This window comes from Chamaea fasciata, unplaced genomic scaffold (genome assembly GCF_029207755.1).
Source record: "Chamaea fasciata isolate MVZ Bird 193981 ecotype frontalis unplaced genomic scaffold, bChaFas1.0.hap1 SCAF_2, whole genome shotgun sequence".
NCBI lineage: Eukaryota > Metazoa > Chordata > Aves > Passeriformes > Sylviidae > Chamaea > Chamaea fasciata.
In genome coordinates, this window is record NW_027094087.1 from 37,919,845 (window position 1) to 37,938,778 (window position 18,934).

The following is an 18,934-nucleotide window of genomic DNA, read 5'->3' on the forward strand; positions in this document are numbered from 1 at the left end:
CTTAAGGACTTTTGGTTTCAAGTGAGTCTTATTCACTTTGCAATTCTGTTTTATATTCTGCCAGCCCATGTGTAATAAAAATCAGGGAGCAATTTCAGTTTTAAATTTCATTTGCCACATGTGATTTCATTTACCAACTAAATCTCAAACCTCTCTGAGTTCCTTTTGTTCTCTACAGGTTGTTTATCACTCCCCATAGTTTTACACAATCACAGGTTTTTAATAAGTTACATATTTCCACCCTTCCCAAGAATGCTAACAGGGAAGTTAGGGGCTTACTGAATAGCTTTCCTAAATGCTACAATTGCAATTATCTCAACATATTCCTATTAATCTTAGTAAAAATTATTATTAATAAATAATACCACACTCAAACTTGCCATGTCTACCAGTGTGGACATAGATCTTACCATGGATCCTGGTCTAAAAGTCTTTTCTAGGTGCCTGGCAGTTGGAGCTTACTTTTGCTCCACTCCCCTCTCCGTGTGTCCCTGCTCCCACAGGGAGAAGACTGACCTGGCCTAAGAAATAGCAAGTTAATGCCTGGCTGCTGATGCCCTAGGCCAGGCTCTTCTCTAACAGTTTTTAAACCAATTCCAGAAGGTCCTGCTGACAGTGCGTATGTCCCACTTTTCTATTTCTGATCACAATTCATAGAGTCAGAGACAGGTAATCCCATTATCTGATTTGATGATGCCAGTTTTGTTTCACTGTTAATGAATCCCTGCTGCCATTTCGAGACATAATCCTGATTTACTGTAGTATTTGTTATTGCTTTAGCAGAACCTGGTTGGATTGAGAAAAAAGGCACACAGATAAATTGAACATCCATAGTTACAAATGTTGGAATTAAATAAACAGACCGAAATACCTAAAAGATTTGGAGGGGACATAAAGCATCATGCTGCAGGACCTAAATCAATCTAACAAAAGGGATGAAATTCTCCTCCTGGCCAGATCACAACATAAACATCTAATGCAGTATGGTTTGCCTCTTCTTCAGCAGCTGGTGTTGGTCTCTTTTGGAGATAAGGAACTGGAACAGATGGATTGTGTGATCTGGAATAGTAGCGACTGTGGCCCATCACGAGTAAAACTCAGAAAGGCTGTGGCTGCAAAAAATCCTGGTATGGATTTGCTTTTGCAGTTACCAATGTAAGGAAATGACTGTGGGCTTCAGCACGTGGACATTAATTTGGTTTCTAGACATAGAAGCCATCAGGCAAGTTTGTCCTTCCCACTCACAAACAACACAAAAGCAGGCCACAGCACAAGTACACACTGCAGCAATGCCTCAGCTGTCTCATGTTTTACCCCCATTTTCTTTACAGAAAGGCCATGAAGAGCTGCAAATCACAGCCATGCAAACACATGTATCCTTTCATCACATAACCAAATTCTTGACAAATTTAAGGTGCACCAAATGACAGTATAAAAACTAACATGGACAGAAAAGCTTCTATCATAAAAACTGACATGTCAGGATTTAGAAAGTGGAACAATCTACATTGAAATTATCTAAGGTCACCCTTTCTTCTTTCCAGGTATTGTAAAAATGTATTTTGTATTTCACTTGTTTTGACTGATGCTTCACTGAGTGAATGCTGTGCTTTCCAGTGGAGATTATCTTGATAGCACAAGTACTTTTTAGTTGTTACTTCAAAATTCTCAGCCCTACAAAGAAGCATCTTGCTCAAATAGCTTGGGCTGCAAATCCTTCTCTACAAGCAGATCTTCCCATAAAATAACTAACAAGAAGGAGGTAAATTCTAAACAAAGCAATAATTGCTGCATTATCTGATCTTATGATCAAGTTGACCTCAGACAAAAAGTGATTACAAATGACTGGAGTTTGCCTCAACCAGGATTTTAGACTGTGGCATCTCATTGCAAGCATACACTTCTTTGCAATGAAGGCAGCATATAGTGTGATACAGTAAGATACATCTCACTTCCCATTAGCAGCCTAGGAGCCAACGATCTATCTTACGCAGCTATTTTAGGAGAGAACAAATCACCCCCAACAGTGAAGCGCTCTCTCCCATCTGTTAATGACAGGCCTAGATAACCAATTTAGAAGGCATGCCCAGCTTTTAGAAGACTAGAGCTAAAAAAATGAATCCTTACGTATTGGATTCCAGGAATCAGATGAACAACTAGGCTGGGACAGAGGTCTGGTTTTGTTTGATTTGATGAGAAATACCCAAATAAATCTTTAAATTGCCTGGCTTAAAATCTCTTAATTTTACAATGGAAAATTGGTTTTATTCTGATGGATCTGGAGGAGACAGAAGCTTATTGTGTCCAGGGCAAACGTGTCACCAAATCATGCTCCTTCTTCTACTTGAGAATTTTATGACAGGAGTGATTTCTTTATAAAAATCAAAATTCTCCCATCTTTTACTCCAGAGAGGACTACTCAAGTTTTTACCACAGTATTCCTAATTGACAGCCTGTCACTTCACAATCATTAATACCTTTGATCAGCCTGCTCTGGACACACTACAACTGTGTGTTCTAAACAATGGTAAATCACAGTACCCTCTAGGTTGATCCCTATGCTGAGAAACCACACCTAAGATAGTGAAGGCACTCTACACTTAATTTGTCCCTCCCCTGCCAAGTTGCTGTTTAAAACAGGGAAACCTGGAAAGAAATAAAACTAATACAAGCAAGCACTGAGGTGTGAAACTCAACAATGGGATGCCTGTACCTGGAACAAGCACCCTCCATTCCTCAATGCCAGCAGCACGTGATCACCAAGCCAGAGCATTAGTTTTTTCTACCAGAGCCTAAAGTCAGCTCCCTGCCACCTGAGCTAACATCCATCAGTGGATGCCTCTATCTCTGAAGCTGTACTGCTCTCAACAAGCACTGCAGTGTGGAGAACAACATCCTAACCAAGCCTGCATAGCATTTGTCAGCAGAATCATTCTCTGCTCCATGTAACCTGTAATTATATTAGTGCAGAGACCCTCATTCCTGAAGAGTAGAGGGAAGAGGAAGGATATGGCACAATACCCACCTGTCTTCTGTACTCCCAAGTTGGGTCATACACTTTCCATCCATTTTCTGGGAAAACCTCTTTATACTCAAAGGCAAAAAGTGGCTGAAAGAAAGAAAATTTGCCATTAAGAGCCCACTCAGAGCCCATTTACAGGATGTTTGATATCTCAAATAGTAATTTATAACTGACCCTTCTTTTTCCCCACCGCATCACTTTTCTTTCAAGGCTTTATAAAAAAGATTAACACTCTCACTGTAGCAGGTAATTAATACAACAATATACTTTTCAGTATGTCCCTGATCTTGCTTGGCTGTTAGCCAGTACTTCATGGACAAAAGGAGTTTGTTATTAAAGAGAAATGATAAAACTACTTAGGCAAGAATGCTCTTACAGATTAACAACCAGATCCTTTCAACCAGCATTTGAAACAACAATTGCAGTGTCATAACATTAGAGAACAGGGGGCCTGCATTCCAGATTTGTGGCAGTGCAGTCACCATTAGCTGTAAACCTCTGATGGATGTCACTGTGATTTGAGTACTTTCCCTCTGTTACAAGGCTTTATCAGTAAGTCATTCCTCATGTATGAAAGAAGGCACTCTAATAGACTTTTTCTGTTTCCTATATGATCTAAACTCCTACAGAATTAACTTTAAAACAGATTTGAAAACCAACACTTCTCACCCTTCAAGAAATTGCATGCCACATGAATGCTGTATTAAGTAGATGGGACAGAACAAAACAGTTTACTGGTTCTCTGTGTCTTTTGGCAAAAGCTGAAGAGAAAACACTTACCAGATTATTTGAAACTGGAAAAGCATATTTCATGAGGTTCTCAAATATGGATCTTCTAGTTCGCCCTTCAGGCTTATGAGCAAACCGCAAGTTTCGAATATCCTAGGGGAAGAAAGAGGGAAATCAAATTGCAAATTTCTGAACCGCTTCAAAATGCAAGGAAAATCCAAATGCCAGAATTCAAAACGGGGTCACATGACAGTGCTCTTTCTAGCACTGATTTAATACTGTCCTTTGAACAATGTTGTATTGCAACATTGGGCTTGGTTCAGGGGCTGTCTACAGCCTCTGACAACAGCAGAGCCGCTGAGGGAGGGCACAGCTGTGCCTGACCACAGCATCTTGCCTTCACATGAACCTCTCCACCTGCTGAAAGTCTTGAGGAGAGCCCTGCTCAGGAAAAAGTTTCCACCACAAGGACCTGGTGAGACAGACCTCCTTGGCTCTCACTAAACTCTCACGCCAAGCAGTGCCATAAGACCACCAGAGGGGATGGCCTAACCAAGTACCTCCACAGAGCTACTACACTTAGGGGGCCCGAGAACAGCCAGCTGGGTGCAAAGCATCCAATGCCATCTCCCTTTAAAGCTTCCATCTCTCAGAGCACTCAAGAGGATGTCTTGAAACCAAGAACTCCTCCACTTTGCACAGCAGCACAGTTTAGACAAAAAGTGATCATTCAGGACCTCCTTTCCATAGTCACCTACAAAACCAAATTTGGAAAGTAAATAAAGCATCTCTAAATTTCTCCAGCCAAGCCTGCAACTAAAATGCTTGCAGGAAAGAGTCTTAAACCCATCAACAGGAAATGAGCTATCAAGTTCAAAGTAGATGAAGATCATTGAGCAAGTCATAGAATTAGATAAACAGCTGAAGACTTTGCTTCCTCACAGGGATTACATGACTGGTCTCAGACAGGAAACTTTTCAGGATGCGTAACACGTACCTGTACCACTCTGATATTGCACTAAGCTGCTTTGCATATCCTGGTGAAGCAGGCTGACAAATAGAAATATGCTATAAAGGGCCAAAACACCCATCCTATAGTTTGTGCCTGAGTTTCCCACACAGGGAAATGATAAGAGTTCACTCCAAATCTAACCAAGTGTCCTTACAAACAAAATGGCTGAGGACTATGAATCCAGATCAAAACAGGGGACAAATTAGCTTGCCAGCACAAGCACCTCACTCCTATGTTAGCCAGGGTGGATTATGACTGCCATAGGACAAGGGAGCAGCTAGATGATTTGGTACAGACTGTAGTAACTGGTCTTGACTCAGCACACCCACAGCTTGACAGTCTGCTTAGCTTCCTGGTGCCTCAAAATCACAGCAGTCACCAGAGCAGTTTGGGATTCCTTTTCATCCCTCTATCTGCTCTTATCCAGCAAGTGGCATCCTTTTAGCATTGAGGGGCTCTGACAATCTCTAAGCAGCCCAAGACCTACAAGGGTCTGAATCCAGCTCTTCCTATGTGGTCACTGAGGGAAAGCAGAAGGGCCATGCCATCCAGAGATATGGATTTAGGAGGGGAGATGGTGGCCTTATCTACTTTGTGAGTCTATAGTAAGCAGACATGAGGAGGCATATTGTTAATTTTTACTGCAGTTTGCATTTCCAGTTATTCCAAGGGCTCTTGAGAGGCACATGTGAAATATGTACTGCCTTGAAAGAAATGAAGGAACAGCCCTGACGAGGACTGAAGGCTACTCACCAGTGCAAAGCACAGCAGCAGGTGGACATGAGCTAATGATTTAGGGGGGAAATGTGCCCCTTTCTTCCTCTTGAAATGTAAATGAGTGAAAGGCCCACTGAATTCCACAGTAACTGGAGTCTACCTAGAGTAAGTCTGGTGGGCAGCCCTGAGAACTGAGGATGCCGGGCTACACTTCCATGATGAAAAAAAGCCATTGCCCAGCACAAAGCCTGAAAAAAAGGTTTGGACCTCTTCTCAAATGAGCTGGAGCTGGAGAATACTGAAAATTACTTTTAAAATCATGTTTCTTGACACCCGTGAAGTCATACTGACTGAAACATTTTGCAGAACTTCCTACAGTACTACAGAGAAAACCTTTAAAAATGTATGTTCCCCTTCCGCTATTGTAAAACACAGATAAAAGTTTACCTTGCATACAATCTCCAGCCCATATGAATTTTCACCACGACTGGAAGCACCTCCAATTTTCTCCACTCTGTTGATTACACCTAAAGATGCATCTAGGACAAAAGGAGGGTCCTGTAGACAGTTGAAATTTGTGAGTTTAAAAAGGGGAGGGGGAAAAATCCCCAGCTCCTGATCCCTTATGTCTATATTCCCAAACATATAGCCACATTTCACACAGAAATACTCTCAAACAACACCTAAGTCTAAAGATTGAAAAGGTAGCAAAAGCAGATTATTTCAAAAGCTTACCCGTTCCATGCTTTTAAAATACAGTCTATAATTGGTAACAGTAAGGGTTCCTCTGATTGCTCCAGTGAAGGGGCAGATGTAAGTCACATCCTTAGCTTAAGATAAAAAAAAAAAAAAAAAAAAAAAAAAGACAAGAAGTTGTTAATTTCACGGTTAATTTATGGGAGAAAAATTATGCCAGCAACAATATTTGTGGGCTCTGCCTTGCAGATCATGAAATTAAAACAGGCTTAATCTGTGGTTCTAGCCTAGAGCCTAGAGCTAACTAACAAGTTTCAGTTCTGTGGAGAAGGTAAGAGTGTGGGTAGAGATAGTACCATCACCCAGAATCCTACATTTGCATAAAACTGCTACCCCTGTCAACAGGCCAGTGCTTGGTGCAAACTGTTTGCACTTACTGCCAGTAGCTGAGAATGTCATGCATGAAAAGAGGAGACCACTCCTGCCTGGATGCACACATTTGAAGCTGACAGCAACCTGCATAAAAGCTAAGGATTGTGCCCAATATGGTTTGTGCCACCAGGGGCAGGAGAAGGCAGTCCTCGTACTGTGGTTTTTAGGATGCTTGGATCTTTCTGTACACCTTTGCAGGCAGAGTCAGCCCTGGGATGAAGACCCTCATGCTAAAAGCCAGCAGAGCTACAGTGATTTGCAGGAGCCATGAATCCATGTAACACCCAGCTGCCAGGGATCTTAGGTCTGAAGTCAGCGATCAAGTTACTGTGCACAATTCAATTATTTTTGAGCCTGAGTGACGGTGACTCAAAACAGTCCCCTTCTTAAAAGGCCTCAAATGTTTCTCACTTGTTCCAGCAAAAGGCAAGAGGTGCTGCTGGCTTTCCACAGCAAACACCTCTCCTAACTGCCCGTCTGTTTTATATCAATTAAAAATGCCAAGATTTAAGTTGTTGCCTCCCCACCTCTGCTGCCTATCACATCTTCTGCCACCAAAGCAGTTGTCTGGCTGTGTCGTGGCAATGGTTTACACGATCACCAACAAGTAATGACACCCCTCAAAAACACAGAGAAAACCCACTGACCAGAGCTGCCAGATCCATGAAAAAACTCCCTCGATCATCTTAATAACCTCAAGCCTGCAAGCCCTAAGGGAACCATTTTGCAAGGGCTCTGTCAGGAGGATGGCCCACCTCCCACCCAGGAGACAGTCACCATTAACATGAGGTGTGAGGCTACTGGGGTGTCAGAATGGGAAGCTGAATTTCTTCCACCTTTATCCCATGAGATTTAGCCCAGAGGGGGAAAGAGAAGAAGTCTGCTTTATTCCAGGGCACTGGCAACTCATATAACTAAATCATCTTCAAGTCAGCTTTGCTTCTGCATTGTCTTCATTGACTCTCCAGATCTGGATGTGGAGAAAGATCCTTAAAATATCAGAAGTGAATAATTCAGAGCAAAATATGTAGCACACAAGATCTGGCTAAAAAGAAATATAATATACATATCTATAAAAACCATGTTAGTGATTCCATTATTTATTTATTTATATAAATTTACATGTATTTGTTAGAAAGACAATTAAACACAAAATGCTTATAGCCTTTTCTAATTAAACCAAGTGTTTCATTAATGTCCTATTATTAATCACTTCTTTTCAAAGACTACTTTGACAGCAGACTCAGGAAACATAACAAGAGTGAGGGCAGCCTGCCTAGTTTTCCACTAGAGTTCCCATTATTCAAAATGTAATTTTCAAATGTTTAAAAAAACCCCAGCAAAATCCACTAATATGAAAAGTGTGCATTTACATCTGAAAAGGAACAAGATTTCTGGGTAAAGAGGGAAGGTGCTAGAAAAATGTTTTCCAGGTAAGGAACCCCAGGCACGATCTCAAACACTGGCCTTGCCAGCTTGTAAGCCACACCACCTTTCACATTTGCATTTTATTAGCCTGGTTTCCTAAGGAAACAATTTTACTTAATTACACTGCGCATGTACAAACATACCTACACACATGGCTTGTCTGACCTTAACCCTGCCACAGCTGTATGATTTCAGCAGTCTCTACTTGATATACAGGCATCTCCAAGGCATTAAAGTGCTTCACTGTTTGTGGGAACGAATGCCAGGTATAATAGAGAGGTTGTAGTGGTGCTATCACCACAGGAAAGCCTAATGAGTGCAGCCTTCGGTATGTATAAGAGAATTCATATGGGAGAAAGAAACTGGAAACCAGATTTACTAATTCCCCTGCTTGTGGAATTCCTGTCTTTTACAGGCCAATCTTACCCTAGATTATTGGGTTGGCTGAAAATATTTTTTCTTCCCTTCCCTGTAAAATACAAGGAGAATTACATTTGCCTTTCTTCACACTTTTAACGGGAAACAATTATTGCTGATGAATAACAAAGATTTCCTTTTCGCTGCCTTGAGCTTCTTGCTGGAACAGGCAGCTGCTGTCTGGGCTACTCCAAAAGCCACCCAGTCTTATAGATTTACATGGCTCATCACACCATTTGCCAACAGATAAAACACTAGTACCTCTGGTCTCTTAAACCATTCCCTAGAAATGGGAATTCAAAATACTGCCTCACTGTCAGAGCTAATTGCCTCTGTGGAGGGAGTTAGATATCAGTCTGCAGTGTATGGTTGGAGTATGAGTTCAAAGTCCTTAGGAAAGAGGTTGACAAAAAGATTAATCGTTGAGGTGGGTTGTTTGGAGGTTTTCTTGCTTGTTTTTATACTCTTGTTGATGGGAGCATTTTTTTGAAGTATTTTCAATTTTCATTTTTTGATTTTTTATATTTAGGACTGAAGTCACACTCTACCTCGTCATCTTAAGAGGAAGGCAGCACATTAAAAAAGCAAATGCAAAATCTTTCACAGAAAATTAATCAAGAGGCTTACTCAAGGTTTCAGAATGGAAAGCATCAGCAAATCTGATGCATGTCAGAATGTCTGGATGAAAAAAAGAAAAAACCCATCCCCCTTCACAGTAAGTTCCCTGCAAAAGTACTGTATCCTTTCCTAGAGCCCACAACAGAGATTTGACACGTAATTGTGCTGTGTCAGCCTAGGAAGTTACCCTGTGGCAAGGACAAACTGAAACAGTTGATCCATGTGCTCTCAGAAGGCAGCAAATGCAGAGCTGTACAACTCACCCCATCACTCATGGTAAGAGCATTGAATTGCTTTGCACTTGCTATGTGCTAAAAGAAGAAAGAGTTACCTTAGCCCATGTGATGCGCAATAGCTCAATTAATGAAACAACTTGATCACGGTTCCCAAAACATCTGCAATTTGCTGTTGTTGGTCAGTGACTGCCAAGATATTTTGCTCTATGGATATTCTACTGTTTGTCAGCAAACAATAAGGAATTTCTTCTTCACATACCCATGTCTTTAATGGTTTCCCCAGGCAACAAAGGTGGCTCTTCCATTTCAGCCAATTTATTAGCCTCCCTCAGGACCTAGGCAAAAGACACAAATACAAACAGAAATCCATTATGTTTTCATAAGCCAAGAAGTTTACACTTACAGGTCAACAGTTTCAAGGACAACAAATATTCAAAGATTGTGAAGTACTGCCTAAGGTCTCTTCAGAGGTCAACACCAGGCTCTGTGCTTTGGCAGCACGCTTCCCAGGTGTCCTTTCATGCTCCAACCTCCTCTTGCTCAGGCCACCTTCACAAGTCAAATTCTGTCACAGTTATGGAGAGAGCCAAAGGAATCAGTTCCTTTCCCAGTTGAAGTGCTCAGCGATTACCAAGATGACATCAACTATTCAGCAGAGCAATTTCTAGTTTACACTGAGGAAAGTTGAAAAGGACACCTTGGTCACTCCACTGCGCTCAGTGAGGGTCCCACAGCTGAAAAAGTCCTGACTTGACTCAGTTACAAAGGTACTGTTTTGACACACATATATAGGAGGTACAGTTTTCTTTTTTGTTGTTTTTTTGGCTACTAAATGACCCCTCGTCACTTTCCTTTGGGTTCATGTTATACCACAGGGCATGACTTCTCACATCTATGATTGCATTTACGCAGGAGTTTTCACAAAAAAAGCTGCTATCATGGGCAGATGGACATTTTAGGAAAGCATGGCTGTAAATAGGAAAGCATAACCTGAGGTCTAAACCTGTAAGAACTAGGAGAGAAAAGCAAATATATGTGATCAAGATTAAGGCTAAATCTATGTGGCCAAATGCAGAAGGATTTAATGATGTTGTCCACGCCTCAAACTGGACAAATGACCACAACCTCAGCAGTACAGTTTGCTCAATCTCTTAACACAGACAGAGAGCAGGTTAGTCCAGACTCTGCCTCACGCTATAGCAACCACAAAACTTTTGAGTTCAAGGTTGGCATGTCTCCCACCTGGTGAAGACAGGCAGAGGGAGCTCATTACTGCTCACAGTTGAATGTGCAGGCTCGCCCAACATGTTTTCTTTATCATAATGCAAGGAAAGAGAAAAATAATTGCTTCAATTTGGTATCAGGAAATCCCTGCAAAGAAAATTCAAAGACATAGCCTAAAGTGGCATTCTAGAACCTGACACGTCTGTGGTCAACTTTCATGTAGGATCAAGCCAGAGGCAGAGCCTCAGGGAAAAAAAAAATCCCTAAACTATGCAAAAAAAATTGGAAACAAACCCAAAGAAAGCCCTTGCCACAATAAGAGCACATTCCAACATTTTCACACAACAGATTGATGCATAGATGAAAAGATTAACAAGATCAAAGCCTTCTTGAGAACAAGATGTACATTTTAAAAAATGCATTCAAAAGATTCTTAGAAAAAAAAAATTAATAATAAAAGCAATTACAGTCCCGGTTTCCTAACAGAAACCTCACAACAGCACCCACTTAGATCAGGTCTTACCAGGGAGACTGCCAGTGCAGCTGGGTTGGGGTCCACAGGATGAGTAAGGAGAGGTCACCATTGACACAACTCACACTGCCAGGAAGCTTCTCTTCCCCCACATCAGCAATATCAGTAAAAATAATGTTTTGCTCTTATAACGAGCAGAAATCGATGCTGAGGACTTCTTGTCAGCACAGCTGTGTTGGCCAAAGATCACACACCCCATCAAAGCCCTGACTGAGGGCCTCCCTGACAAAAGCCTGTGATGTAGACCCACTCTCAACTCCTGTGTGTCCAATTTTGCGCTTGAGTAACAGCCCTGAAATTAGCAGGATAACATCTGGATTATGATAAATGAGATGGAGGCTTCTGGCTAATTAGCCCATAAGTGGTGGTCATTTTTTGGCCTTTTATCTTGGAAGGACATTAGTGAAAATACAGTCTGTGTTCAGAACATGATCACAGCTTCTTTGAGAAGGCCTGTACCCCACACGGGCAGCAGCTGCTGCCAGGATCACTTCTGTCAACAGCTGGACTCGCTGCTCTCCTGCAGATGTCAGTGGGAGCACATCCAGCAGTAAACATTTGGGGGACTGGGTTGTATCTTAAGCCAAAACAAATATGAGGTAAGACACATAGAAAGCACTCGGTATGAGAAACATCTGCTCAGGTGGCAGAGGTGGGCAGTGCTCAGGTGGGTTTTAAACCTGTCCTGCAAGTGGGGGAGAGAAGGAGGGAATAAGCAAGCAGTGTGAAAGACAAGGACCTCCATGTCAACACCTTTCTCTAAAGACAAGGTTGAAAGCCTTTTTCAATTTAAAAAGTGTCTCTTCTAAGTCTAATAAAATCCATCTGCTCACTCACACTTCTCTGAAATGTCCCCAGGATCAGAGGAAAGGGTCAGCAATCCAAACCCATGCTCACCTCAACACAGGGCAGCAGACAGCTGGCTTCCTGGAAGCACAGCACTTCAAGGTCAGCCTCCTTGCCTCCCCTCTTTTTTTTTTTTTTTTTTTCTACAGTCTTGAGGACTAAACTCATTTTCACCATCCCTCAAATGACTTCAGCACAGTACCTATCTCAGACCTATCTCAGGTAACAAAGTGCTGACTCCATGATGATTTCAAAGTCAGAGCAAGCACGTAACCCCTGGACAACAGTCTTCCTTTCCCACGAGGCTGAGACAGACATGGTCAGAAAGCCCAGGACAAACACTTCTCTGTTGTGCCAGTCTGTGCACTGTCTGCTCAGCACTAGATTTTGAATGAGTCTCTAGTTGGAACATGGGCACTTGAAACCCATCCTGGTAGAAACTAAGAAATGAATGGTAGGCATTTTCCTGAAACCCACCTCCACCAATGGCTCCTTAAAATTGATTCAGGGAAACGCAATCTGTGTGGGGCTGAAAATGCAGGCAGCAGGCAGGAGAAGACACCTGCAGAACCACTGAAGGACAGGGGCTGGCAGCAGATAAAAAAAGTGGGTGGATAAGAGGAGTTTTGGAAACAGATCAAGGAGAAAGAATGGTATGGGACAATGCACAAGAAGCTCTGAGATTACGTCAGTGTCATAAATGGGCCCTTGGCTCCTTATATGACTAAGGATATGACATGAAAAGCCCTTCCATCTTACTGCCAATCCTCCTCTCCCCCTCAAAATCCAAAAATGGTTCATTAAACTGTGAGAAAAATCTTTTTTTGTACATTAGCCTATTTTCAAGACTCTAAAAATAACACTCTTGGGCCCAAATTTAGCCCTCTGCAAACCTTACAAAATTAAATTAAGAGCACCAGTAAGGCAAGGGAGCAGGGAAGGGAGCCAGGGACACGACTGCGGCAGCCTGGCTGCAGGGGGGGCACGGCAGCTGCTGATACATAAATGCTACTGAGGCAGGTACCACACACGCCTGCAGCTGAAATGTGCCACCTCCGTGTGCCTCAGCCTTTTAAATTGTTCAGTGGGAATAAAACCAAAGAATTCTTAAGAGATCTGCAATGAAGAACACATCCAGAGCTGGGAAAATCATTATTTTTTAGGAATAGGACCGCAATGACATACAGTCACAGACGGCTCTTTCTGTCACAATCGCCACTAAGACAGATTCTCTAAGAAACAGATACAATGACCAAAAACCAATGGAATATTCTGCCTTGCCTCTAAGTCGAAGAAGGTCTTCATTATCTTTTCCCCACAAAAATGTTATGCTTGGTAACTGGATCTCTGGAGGAATTAAGTCCTGTTACACACCAGAACAGCCTTTATTTCTGTCTTCTTTTACCAAGTAATATCATGTATGCATCCCACCAGTCAGCAGCTCTCCCTCTAGATAAAACAGCTCTCTAAGAGTCTGAGAATGGGAGCACCTTAGAACCTAAACACAAGTCCTAGCTCAGCTCAGAGAGTGTGAGGACTTCGTGCCACCACCTACCTTTGTCCTCTGCTCAAGCAGCAACTTGGCAGAACAAACCCACACTGCTACATTCAACAACCACTTCTCTACTCCAGAATCCCATCTTGTGTAAGCTCCAGCACAGTTACCCCCAGATGAAGATGCAGAGCTCTCTCATGCCCTGCCAACTACTGCCCCCAAGACAAGGAAACTGCTGTTTGTTGAGGCAACCTCCAGATCTGAGTGACGAAATCATCATCTCCTTTGCTTGCGAGTACAGGGTCAGGGAAAGAGATTCAGGTCCTGCTAAAAAGGTAAGACTGCTGCGATTCAGGGTACTGCAGTTTTGGCAAGTATCTCCAATCACATGTTCACACTGCCTCCAAACACAGCAGCCAGCATACTGCTACAAAAATCCCTCTCCTAAATGATGGGCATGCAGAATTCATGCACACAGCTCAACCTGAGCAGCTGCAGCCAACCTGGGGTGGTACAGAGCTGAACTGCAAGCACACTCTATGCACAGGGTCTTAGAGGTCTGTGCACCACTGAACACTGTTCCAGAAGGACCTGAGAGGGTACATGGCACTCTAAAGTCAGGGTTTGCTTTTTGACCGTGAACAAAACAACTGATGTGCTTTCCTGTTATACTGCCTGGCATGGCGCTTGCCTACCAGCGAGGCTGCACAGCCTGGCTGACAGCCCCACCCAGCGCTGGCTGAGGCCAAGCCAGGACTGCCTCCTCCTACCCACCCTGCCAGTGCTGTCCTTGCTTCAGTGTCTAGTTCAGTCAAGATGCCTGGGTCCGCTTTATGGCTTTTATAATGGAAGTTTTTCCATAACCTGCATTATTTTGCCAGGACTAGCTCAGGGTGTGAAAGCGAGCAAAACCCAGCCGAGAGAGAGGGAAGAGCTTGAACCAGCCAGGGAGAGAGTAATTTTACCCCTGGACACTGCACAAGCCTCCTGATAACAAAGATGCAGGAGGACAGCACCTGAGGTCTCTCCTAGGCATTTACCAGTTATTCTTTTTTCAATTTCTTCTCAATATTTGAGTCCTGAAACCCACAAAGGTCAGATTGTTTGGCATCACGCAACTTAAGGGGAGACAGATTTGTGTTACCAAATTGTTGTGTAACAGTTTTCCCAAGTCTGCAGAGATTCTTCTATCCTGAATCCCAATAAAAATGAGCAAAAGGAATCTTTTTTGGCTTAGACAATATTAAAATGTACCCTTTTTGTAATTTTTTTTTCTTTCCTCTGAGTTAATCTCTCCTTGGTAACCTCCTACACACTCCAAGTCACTTTGCACATTTTGAACAGAGTTGTTGTGCATAAAGCCACAGCACTGGTACGACACGTTCAAACTGACAGCATGAACACTGTGCTCCTGTATTACTCCTTCCCCCCAAATCATGTCTGCCCCATCTACTGAGAAGACAAGCTCTCCAAGCTGGGAACTGCTTTTGTTCCAGCTACCCAGTCCTGTTTTATGTTTCCTACAGCAGGAAGGTGGTCGCTTAACTGGTCCCTTGACATAAACATATATAACCTGTCTGTACAGACAAATATTACACACACACACGAAGTCCCCTTGCTTCTGCAGCCCCTGAACTCAGATTTGATATGTCTCTGTCTACCTCATGAGCATGCACTGGTCAGCTGCAACAGGTGAAAGATGCTGCAGGGACAAGAATGCACATGTCGTACTTGTACAAAAACACAGAGAGAATGAGTAGAGTTTAAAAAAATCTATCTTTTCAAATCACATGTGAAATACGGCACTGCAACTCAACAGCCAAGTGAGAAGTTTAATCTCCTATAGGAAAATATCACTCTGATACTTTACATTTAAAGGACTACCTGGGAATATTCTGGTTGTACTTAACACATCCAAACTTTCCTTTGCTCCTTTTTTTTTTTTTTTAATGTCTTTGTCTCAAGAAATGGAAAATTATGAAATGCCCTCCTTAATCACCATTTTTGCCACTTTGCAGGCAGGGTAGTCAGTAAGCCGCAGGAATACCCATTCCACCTTAAAGTGGAAATCTACATCTGCACTGGTCCCCCTAGGCACTGTACCAGTCAGTGGAAAGCAGGATAGGAGATGCACCTTTCAGGATAAGTACCCTTCTTCCCACTAAGAACTAGGGAAAAGGAATGTCAGTGTAGATCGGGAAGGGCAAATCCCAATTCTGGTCCTTCCCTGTGGTCAGCATAGCAAAACCCAATCTCCTGGACATCCACAAACAACTGAGCAGTCATATCCTATGCTCTTCAGAGAAGTACAAATGTGCTGTGTGCAGAGAGGCAGCAGGGAATGAGCCAAGTCAGATACAAATACTGCATGGATTAAATTTGAAAAGGCATGACTCCAAAGCTTGTAGGACAGGTTGTCTTAGCTGAGGTATAAAAGACAGCTTTTGTGTCAGAGCTGGCTCTTGTTTGCTGTCACAAAGAACCACATAAGGGAAGTCAGCTTTCCTGCAGACTTAGCCACAGGATTACTTTTACATACTTGATTCATTTATTACCTTTGTTTGTGAATTAATAGCAAAACATATACACTTACATAACTAATGTTTCTCTGCCTTAAATGTCTTTTGGAGGTCTCGAACCATGTTCACCTATTCCTTCCCCTGAACTGCCCTACCACTCCATCCCTTTCCTCTTTAATGGCTGTTTCCATCAGTCAGTCAATGAAGGACAGTGCCACTATGGCAGCTGCATCAAGATTTATTATTACTCCAATGATGGTGTAAAAATGCCTGAAACAAAACAGATAGAGAAACTCTTTCCATTCATGCCAGGAAAAAATCCCCACAGAGCTCTAATTCTGTCCAGCTCACATTGACAGCAGCTGCAGAACTGACACAAATCTGTGCAGAAACAAGACGAGTATGCTTCTTTAGGACAGTTTTTCACAGGTGCATAGGTTTCTTCTCTAAATGAAACATTTCTTACAGCAGGAAAAAGGGCACATTTTCCCTAGCACTTTATTGCTAAGGCGCTTCTGTCCTCTCAGTGCTCAACCATCAGGACCAGGACAGAAGCCATGCTTACTTGACTGCAAACACTGCACTACTTTGAGGAGAATTTCCGCTGCCATTTACTGCTATTTCAAGTGTACTTGGAGAAGATTTGTGTGCTAAGAATCCTACTGGAAATGCAATAAAACATAAACTGAGCAAGTAAATGGACTTTGTTGATTATTTTTAAATCATTAAGAATACCACAGCAGAAAGACTATGGGAAAGAACAGAAATATTCCTGCCTGACTGAGGCACAGGGACTTTTCTGAGGATTATGACAATATGGCTTGAAAAACTATCTTAGAGACATTCAGAGCTGCAAGATATTAATTGCAGGGAAATGCTTTATGTCTCATTTCTTTGGAATATTAAAAGTTCAAAGGGGAAAAGACAAAACATCATGGACACATGGATAATTTCAGAAGAGTACGCAAGGAATCAAATATACCATCCAAAGACCACATCAAGCCCATTCAGCTCCTAAGAGAACACTTGGCCAAAGGCAGCCTCCTAGCTTGGTTAAAAAGAAAAAATACAAGTAGTACATAAGTTATCAAAAAATGTTCTGACAACAGATCATGTATTACGCTACTCTAAAGACAGTAACAAAATACAAAGTACACTGCAACTGCCCTTTAACTACGCCTTCCCAACGCAACTGAAAATACAAATCACAAACTGTGATCTCTACCTACCATATATATTTTGAGAAAGCATAGAAGTGCTTGAGAAATCACTTACTTACTTACCAGTCTTGAAAATCTTTAAAAGGAAGCTGAAGATTATTTAAAAAAAAGAAATACAGTCCCAAAGTAATATAAAGGGACTCTGCAGGAGGAAGCAGCCACCATGCAGTGTTTCCCTGGGGCTTTCTGCTTTTTGTTTTTGCCACGATGTTCTTCTCCACTCAGACCCGAATGTCCAGTGACAAAGAACAGCCCCTCTGGGTTCCCTGGGCTGGTGAATCTCCTGGGCCCTCGCTGCACAACTATAAGGCAAAGCTCAGAAGCTCAAAGGAACACATTGTTGAGGGTCACTCGTTCAACCACGGCTGGCTTGTCTCTTCAAGTTTGTATGGCTTGGTGCCTCAAGACAATTCTCTCATTAGGCTCCGACAGAAAGTCGTCATTGACTCAACGCAGCAACGCTCCCTGGCACAGAAGGTTGCAGATATTATCTATTCAGACAAGTCCAACATTTTTTAATACAGAACCTTCTTCACTGCCAAGGGTTCCACATACATCTCAAACCACAACGCCCCTGTTCTCCATTGGCTGCTCAAAAACTTTGGACAGCACATTAGCTTGACTCTATCCTTTATTTTTACTGAATTTTGTTTAGCAAACAACTTACATGCTAAAAGATTAAAATTTACAAGGAAACCATTAAACTAGTTCAGTGAATTTCATATCAACAGTCTTAAGTGACAGAAAAACACTCTGACCAAAACCAGAGTTATAACTCAGAATTATAACTACCAACTAAAATAAGTCACAGAATACTGCCTCCATTACTAAGAATTTCACTTTGGATTTTGATACAGATAATTATATATTTACGATGAGCAATCAATCATACATAGGGGAACAAAGATGTCTCATTCCGTGCAAAAACATCTACAGAAAATCAAATCTTGGCAGGCACTGCATGCAATCACAAATCCATGTACTCCCTTTAAATACCATGCTTGTTCATTCCTGCCTGATCTGTCCTTCAGTTTACAAAACTGTGACTAACAGGGGGCAGGGGGAGAAGCCACCTCTTACCTGGTTTTACTCAACAAAAAGAAAATTCTTGCACTTTGTGGCTAGGAGAAATATAGCAGTTGATTAGGAAGAGATGAAAATATTTTTGAGAACATATGAAGGCCATTTGCTCATTCTCCTTAGCTTTCCATTCCTAATAGATGGCAATCATAAATGCTTCCAGAGATTTCTTTCACTGTGCGTTACTTCATATTCAAGCATTTAGGTACCTCTACATAAGAAAAATTAGCAATGTTTGCTGTCTCTGCTCTTTTCTAACTAGATGAGTACTTAGGGAGTATTATTTCCATGTAAAGGAGACAGAAAACCGACTGCATCTGGCTTTTTCCCCTACCTAATTTGCATGAAATCAGTATTTTTCAGCCCAGAGGTTGGCTACTCTGTGGGTTTTCCTTGAAAGGGGGAGGTGCAGAAAAGGACTTACTGGGGAGAGGTGCAAGGAGGGGACCAAGATTTTCCATCTCTTGGGATATTATAAAATGAAAATTACTACAATTCTTATGAAATATGCAGCATTTACTAGAAACTGGAGTCCTCGAAAAATGTGGCAATGGCAGGGGCTAAATTCCAGTCACTGACAGGGCTGTCCTGGTATGACCACGCTTATGGACAAGAGCATCATTCATTCTCCAGAACCAGTCCTTTGTGCCTTTGTTCATCAACAGCTTAATGCTCCAAAGAAAGGAAGCCCATTTCCCCCAGGCACACACA

The 18,934-nt window shown here is 42.2% G+C and overlaps 1 protein-coding gene across 5 annotated transcripts in view; it reads right to left on the reverse strand.

The window, feature by feature from the left end:
• MTMR2 (myotubularin related protein 2) overlaps positions 1-18,934 on the reverse strand; it is a 63,091-nt gene that overhangs the window by 15,959 nt on the left and 28,198 nt on the right. For 4 of the 5 annotated variants that reach the window (XM_066175716.1, XM_066175719.1, XM_066175717.1 and 1 more), the window contains exons 3-7: positions 9,567-9,642; positions 6,216-6,310; positions 5,928-6,038; positions 3,803-3,904; positions 3,026-3,109 (exon numbers count right to left, since the gene is read on the reverse strand). In XM_066175716.1, the coding sequence (XP_066031813.1) occupies positions 3,026-3,109; positions 3,803-3,904; positions 5,928-6,038; positions 6,216-6,310; positions 9,567-9,642 (468 nt within the window). Of the gene's footprint in view, positions 1-3,025; positions 3,110-3,802; positions 3,905-5,927; positions 6,039-6,215; positions 6,311-9,566; positions 9,643-17,206; positions 17,510-18,934 lie in introns of those variants that run through there. The other variant, XM_066175718.1, reaches the window with a different exon arrangement.